The sequence below is a fragment of the Macaca thibetana genome, chromosome 8 (assembly GCF_024542745.1).
Source record: "Macaca thibetana thibetana isolate TM-01 chromosome 8, ASM2454274v1, whole genome shotgun sequence".
Lineage (NCBI taxonomy): Eukaryota > Metazoa > Chordata > Mammalia > Primates > Cercopithecidae > Macaca > Macaca thibetana.
Genome location: NC_065585.1, coordinates 21,338,807 through 21,345,887, shown reverse-complemented (window position 1 = coordinate 21,345,887; position 7,081 = coordinate 21,338,807). Strand labels below are relative to the sequence as shown.

The window sequence follows — 7,081 nt, the reverse complement described above, 5'->3', positions numbered from 1 at the left end:
GTATACTTAAAAAATAATAAGGCTTAAAAGGAATTGTTCCTCCTAAGGGCATTTACATTTGAATCACAATGACTTTAATTATAACATTTGATGCACCAGCTATTTGAGTGTTGGAATATTTTATTGTTGGGGAGTATATTAATTTCCTATTGCTGATGTAACAAATTACTACAAATTTAGTGCCTTAAAATCACACACAGTTATTATCTTACATTTCAGGAGAACAGAATCTCAAAATGGCTCAGCAGGGCTGTGCTCCTTTTGGAGAATCCATTTCTACTTCCAGCTCCTAGAAGCTGTTCACATTCCTTGGCCTGTGGCCCTGCATCACTCTGATTTCTGCTTCTGCTGTCACATCACCTTCTCTAACTCTGACCCCTTACCTCCCCCTAATAAGGACCTCGTGATTACCTTGAACCCACTTGGATAATTCAGGATTATCTTCCCATGTCACGATCCTTAACTGCATCTGCAAAGTCCTTTTTACCATATAAGGGGCAAATTCACAAGTTCTAGGAATTAGGATGTGAACATCTTTGGGGGCTATTATTATTCCTACCACAGGGCATGGCATTCTTGAGTCTATGAGTGGGGTCACTAGATGGCTCTCTATTTTCAGGTAGTTTCTGCTCATTATTTCTGTTGGAATTTTGGGAATGAAATAGTTTTATAGTCTTTCTAAAGGGCCAATTGCCTAAGTTAGTTGGACAGTTTTCCTCAATCTGACCTGGTAAAGCCAGATAACACTGAATTTCATTGTACTTGTTTGTGCTTTTGAACACTTTTTTTTTCCTTTAACCCAGTGTTAATTCGAATGGCAGCTTCTGGGATGGAGCTTCTAACACTCTGCAGTTTCTGAACTCTGCGGAATTTGAAAAGCCAAAGGTCTAGTAAAGTAAACATTAGTTGGAGCCTCAGTCAAGGACGTAAGGGAAGGACATTATTGCTAAATGAAAAGATGAGGTGCTGTAATGAGTGTTACACGTAGAGTCAGTCCAGTGAGCTGCTGTTTTCAGCTTTCTGGTGCTTGGGGAAGCAGTCTTGTTTCTGAACTTCCCAGCAGAGGGGGTCATGGAGCCCTGTGGGTTAACTTACGGTCTTTGAACTGCTATCCTCTCAAAGATTGTTCCTTGGTGGGAAATGAGGCAGATCAGTATTTTAATAAGACTGTGTATTAAGCCAAAGTCCATTACGGGTTCCTACTCATAAAGGCTTGTTATTTGAATTCTTCCCATCCACATAGCTTTGACTCACTCCCATTTCCTCCTTCATGTGTCTGCTTTTCTCAGCTACTTGCTGAGTGAGAACCTTTTCTAGTTACAGGGTCGCATTTTCAAAGGTCTGTTTGCCTTATTAATTTAATGGGTGTAGGTTCACCTCTGCTTATCCCATGTCCACTTTTATAGTTTTTAATGCATCCATTAAACTCAATATAGTGAGTTTATCAGGCATTCACCTGCTGAACTGCTATCATTAGCTAAAATAATAGTTTACAGTGATTTTTTAAACTAAGTTGACTTTAATTTTCATTGTTACTTATATTGCATTAGAACTAAGTTAGACTTCGGAAGAATATGGGTTCTTCCACATTTAGAACTGTAAAGCGTTATTTTAGAGGACGTTTATGTTGTTGACTTTGAATGAACATTGCCTAAATTGGAACAGGAGGTAGAAGAGTTCAGAGAGTGAGAGTCTGAGTTGGGGAACTGAAAGGATGGCTCTGGAGTAAGGATAGCCTTGGGCTCCAGTTTTGCTCTGTCAGTACTACCTGTGTGATCTTGCAAGCAAGTCACGAAGCCCTGCCAAGCCTCAGTCTCCTCCTCTATCAAACTGGGATAGTAACAGTGGTTACTGTTGTAGGAATATCAGGGTTGTGAGGAATAACAATCCATTGCCAAGTCAAGGGGTTAATACATGGCGGGCAGGTAATCAATATTTGTTGAATAAATGTCTCGCGGTTAGAGTTCAGTTAACTTTTGCTATGCTGATGAGGGTCTGTAAACATGAGATTCAAAGTATTTATCTTTGGGCTATTATAGTTGGATAATAGGAGACCAAAACATCTAAACAACGGCAGTGTGTACTTGTCATCTTTGTTTCATCAGACATAATGGGGTTTCTGCTAAGCATCAGACTTGCTAGCTGTTGAGGTGTGAGCTAGGTATCTTACAAAAAGTTCTAAGTATACATCTCCTAGTGTATAATAAAACATTATTTAAAACCATTGTTAAAAACTGAAAAACAGTTGCAGAAACACTGAACTTGTCTCTGGTTGCTACCAGGAATAATGGTCCTGGGTTTGCTAAGGCAGTGTAACAACTTCTGGAAGAAATTACTCCCAAAGACCTTATCACTACATCTGAAATTAAGACATGCTGGATCTCTGCTTTTAAAAAGTGACTGGAGGCATTTGTGTGGAGCAGAAGAAAGCAGACACCGACAGGCTGCATGACAAAGGTTGGCAAGGGTCTCTCTCTGTCTCCTTGGTTGCCTGTGGGCTGCCTCCACCTGTCAGCACCACTGTTTAAAGTTTCAGCTCCCTGAATCTCTGCATTGTAAGAATTTGTATCTTCTTGGGAAGTGGAGCCCAGTGGCGCGCAGCACACCGTGGAAGGGAAGAGGGCTTACCAGACCTTTGCTCTCCCACTGCCCATGCTTCTCGCTCAACCCGGTGCAAGATCTGACTTACAGATTCTTTCTTTCCCCCAGGGCCCTGGACGGGTCCCCCGCACCCCCACGCCCCGTCTCACTGGCTCGGGTTCAGGGCTGGCCTGTGGAGAACCCCCGCGAGCTCACGGCACTCCAATGTAAAGCCAGCCATTGCCGGCCCGCTTCCCAGGTCGCTTTTCTCTGAAAACCGACCCCAGTGCCTCCGGCTTCACAATTTGAGGAAACTGGGTCATTAGCAACGGCAACGCAAACCCAAGCGACTATCTCCGTTCATTCAGAGACTGACACCCCGAGACGAAACGCGCGGGCGTAACGCGAGGCGCTCACCCGCGCACCTCCGGGTACCTCATCGTCGCCCCGCCCCGCAGCCTGTAGAGGGCGTGGATGGAGGGCGTGGCTAGAGGCCAGTCCGCGACCCGCCCCTCCGGCCGCGCGCCAGCGGGCGGAAGTGACGTGTGCCTAGAGCCATTTCCGGCGGGCCGAAACTAGGAAGAAACTTGTAGCTGTTCAAGCGACCCAGCCTCCCCATCGCTGCTGCTGTTGTGTTCTGTTGGCCCGGGCCGCACAGAACGGTCGGGAGCCTAGGCCATGGGGCAGCCTGGGCCTTCTGCAGTGTGAGGCACGGGGCCTTCCGCGGCGCTCCGCTGACAGGCTGCGGGCGGGCAGGCGGGAGGCGTAGTGTGGGTCGCGGTCGCGGCCCCCGCCGCCGGCCCTGGCCGCGGCATCATGAACATAGACGTGGAGTTCCACATCCGGCACAACTACCCCTGGAACAAGTTGCCGGCCAACGTGAGACAGGTACGGCCGGAACCTGGGACTGGGCCCCTGACGGGTTCGGCCCGCCCAGCGGTCACCTGCTTGCCTTGCTCGTGGGGCCCGAGCGGGCTGCTCCCGGCTGACTCCCTTCCTTTACCCCTCCGTGGTCTTGGGGAGACAGACCCTCAGCCCAGGGCGAGGAGGGGACGGCTGTGGGACCACAGGGCCAGGACTGGGCCGTTGCTAAATGGGATAGCATGGTGTCCACAGGACTCGACTGGCGCCTTTGCCAGCAGCCTCCATTCAGCCGGGCACCTACGATAGAGATTTTAAACACGGTCCTTGACCTCCAGAATTTCAGGATGGTGGAAAAGGGATGGGAAACAAACGAATATGATACAGGGTGATAGCAGCTCATACACACCTCCATTGTAGTATATGTGAGAGCAAAAGGAGGGAGAAATTATCCTGGGAGAGTTGGAAGGATTTGTAAGGCAGGCTCTTAAATTGGGCCTTGGAGGACAAATAAGAGTTAAATAAGAGGGAATAAAGATTTTTCCAGTGGGGAGGGAAAGTCATTTTACAAAATTTGGATGAGTGAAAGAACATGTCTCATGAGTAGCAAGTGACTGTATCACCAGAGTTTGGATTGATATGTTTGGAGTTGTAGTTTTTTGAGTGCGCGGGGTTGGTAGCAGATGAGCCTGGGAAAGTGGTCAGGGCCAGATTTTGAAGGGGCTCGTGTGCGTTGTTTTGTTGGACTTTATCCTCCAGACAAGATGGGTTTATCAGAGATGTTTCAACAACAGTAACATGAGGTTTTTGAAAGTTAATGCTCGATTTTTTTCGTCTGTTTTACTCAGTTGTTTAATAGATATTTATTGAGCACCTACTAGGTGCTGTGTGTTGGTCTAGGTGCAGGCAATTTGCAACAGTCAACAAGACAAAGACTGCCTTCATGGAGCTTACATTTTACTAAAGAAAGATAGACGTAAACAAATAAATGAATAAATACGTAACATAGCAGATGGTTTTAAGTCTTACAAAAGTAGTGATATGGGCTACAGATAAGGCACTGCTGCTCTGGTCATAGATTGACCTTCACATTATACGTGGTCGAGAGTGAAATTCAGTTTTCTGTTGGCGCTAGGCAGTGGCATTTTTGGGAAGTTTGGAATGGTGGTGGTGATGGTATATAAAGATTATTTATTTATTTATATTTATTATTATTATTATTATTTTGAGACAGAGTCTCCTTCTGTTGCCCAGGCTGCAGTGCAGTGGTGTGATCTCCGCTCACTGCAAACTCTGCATCTCCGGTTCAAGCGATTCTCCTGCCTCAGCCTCCTGAGTAGCTGGTACTACAGGTGCGCGCCACCACGCCCAGCTAATTTTTGTATTTTTAGTGGAGACGGGGTTTCACCATGTTGGCCAGGCTGGTCTAAATATCTTGACCTCATGATCCGCCCGCCACGGCCTTCCAAAGTGCTGGGATTACAGGCGTGAGCCACGGTGCCAAGCTGGTATAAGGATTATTATAGTTTAGTTTACTTTGCTCCCTTCCTTCCTCCCTTGGGGGTTTAGTGCCAGGAAGTGAATATTAAGGTTCTAGTCATGCATCATGTGGCCAAGAAAATGCTTTCACTTTAATATAGCAAAAAGCAAGAAAGATAAATTTAAAGAACTTGAATTCTTGGGTGTCAGTGGCTGCCCGTGTGGCTTTTATCTTTAACTGGGAGAACAAAGCTCTAAACCTGAAGGAATAAATATCTTTTGTTAATCTTGAATAAAGGCTTTCAAGGACACTTGTACTTTAGGGTTTTGTGGCAAATCCAAAGACACAAGAAGAACAAACAATTCTTCTTTGTTTCTGTTTTTTCTGTACTCTTTTCATCAGAATAAATGTAGCATACTGGAAGAAAGGTGAGTGATGAGGTTATATCCAACATGAATATTTGACTTTAATTAGTATTGGCAAAAGAGTTTCTAAAACGTAGTCATGACTATTTAAAAATAATCACAAGACAGTTAAAATTAGGTCTAAATGTGAAATTAAGTATGTTTTTGTTTTTAAGGTCACTTGAAACAGTGGCTATTTTAGCTTAGGATAAGATTGGCTGTTTGTAGATGTTGCAAAACCCGTCTGTACAAGTTTACTTCCAAGGACCTTCTCTAGCCTAATCACTGTTTCCCTAGGCTGAGCTCCATCTGAGATTACTTTATCAGCCTTCTCTTTGGTCTCTTGCTCTTAGAATAGGACTTTCTCCTGCATTCTTCATGCTATTCTGGGGTTGAGGCTTCTGAAATGCAAACCCAACCTTATTACTGCCTGTCTCCTTTATATTGCTTGTATTAATAGCTTATTTTGATTCTCACTCAGATACTGCTCCTGGGAGGTTTCCCTGACCTAAATCTGTGGTGGTTGCCCCTAGGCTATCTTACCATTGCATTGTATTCCTCACCCATCATAGAGCTTACCCCACTGTGGTGCATTTTGTGGTTACAATACTGGCTTTGCTTTTGTACCTTGGGCACCTCTCACATACTTGGCTTTTAGTAAGTATTTGTGGCTGAGCACCTAAAGCTCAGTCAGTTTAAACTTGGGCAATATTCCTTGTATGGAAAGAATTTGTCTTTTGGCATTATAGATTTTTAGATACTTTGATGTCGTTTCCAGTAAGTTTTGATGGGTTTACTTTGGAAATGATTCATTTTCCAGTTCTGTAAGCTGGGGACAGGTGATTTAGATTTTTAAAAAATGTATTTTAAGCTAATTCATTTTTATGTGGATGAGAGGACATTTAAAAAAATGTGGTATGGGTCATGATAGACTTTTAAAAAATATATTAAAAATTGTGGATGGGGCCATTATATCAGGATTTTTCTGTAGTTTACCAATGTCTTGTATTCTTTATTCAAAATAATTGTCCTTTTATTTTAAGGGAAATCTTGTGATAAGATTCTGTATCATCCAAGAAGGGTCAGTTTAAAAAATTTTTTGATAGGGCTCGGGGGTGTACTTGGGGATGTATATGCTGGGATTGGAGTCTGTAGGAGCACAGGTTTCAGAAAATCTTTGTGCTTTTAGCATAATCTGTGATGGGCGCTTTAGAGCTAGTGTCTTATTCTTACATCGCAGTTTCATCTGATGTAGTTCCTTTTATATGCAGCCCAGCTTCATTTGTCAGACCTGGTCAGTATTTCTGCAGGGCTAGAGTTGTCTCGGGGTAAGATGACTTTTTTTTTTTCCTTCCTTTTAAAAAGTTACCTTCTCTAGTGGCAACAGTGTTTTAAAATTTGAATGGGGGGAGATGTGGGGTAGGAGTAGGAGGGGAGCCCAAGAATCTCAGAATAAAGCAATTTATATTACATACTTGGCTAGTGAAGAATAAAGCCAACTTTTAATGTGGGTTTTAGAAATTTGTGTTCACTCGTGTATTAATTGATACGTTCAGGATCAGTCATTGCTTAATGCTGAGAGCCAAAGCTTACAAATTTGATAGGTAGTGTATTAAGAGACTTATTTTGAAACAGAAGAGCAAAACCTCCAGTTAGATTTTAGCAAAATTGTGTGCTTGTGTGAGTATGCATGTGTATTTGTGCTCCCTGAGAAAGAGATTTTCATTTAGCAGTAGAGACAGAGAAAACCTTTAAA

At 43.7% G+C, this 7,081-nt stretch overlaps 1 protein-coding gene across 3 annotated transcripts in view; it reads left to right on the top strand.

The window, feature by feature from the left end:
- Nucleotides 1–3,131: 3,131 nt before the first annotated feature.
- The window catches only part of FAM91A1 (family with sequence similarity 91 member A1), a 49,678-nt gene continuing 45,728 nt past the window's right edge, over nt 3,132–7,081 (top strand). The window contains exons 1-2 of one of the 3 annotated variants that reach the window (XM_050801691.1): nt 3,370–3,468; nt 4,676–4,793. Coding sequence is in view for 2 of the 3 variants with exons in the window: in XM_050801690.1 (XP_050657647.1) it covers nt 3,397–3,468 (72 nt within the window). In the remaining variant the exon portion in view is untranslated. Of the gene's footprint in view, nt 3,469–4,675; nt 4,794–7,081 lie in introns of all 3 variants that reach the window. The other 2 variants (XM_050801690.1, XM_050801692.1) reach the window with 2 other exon arrangements.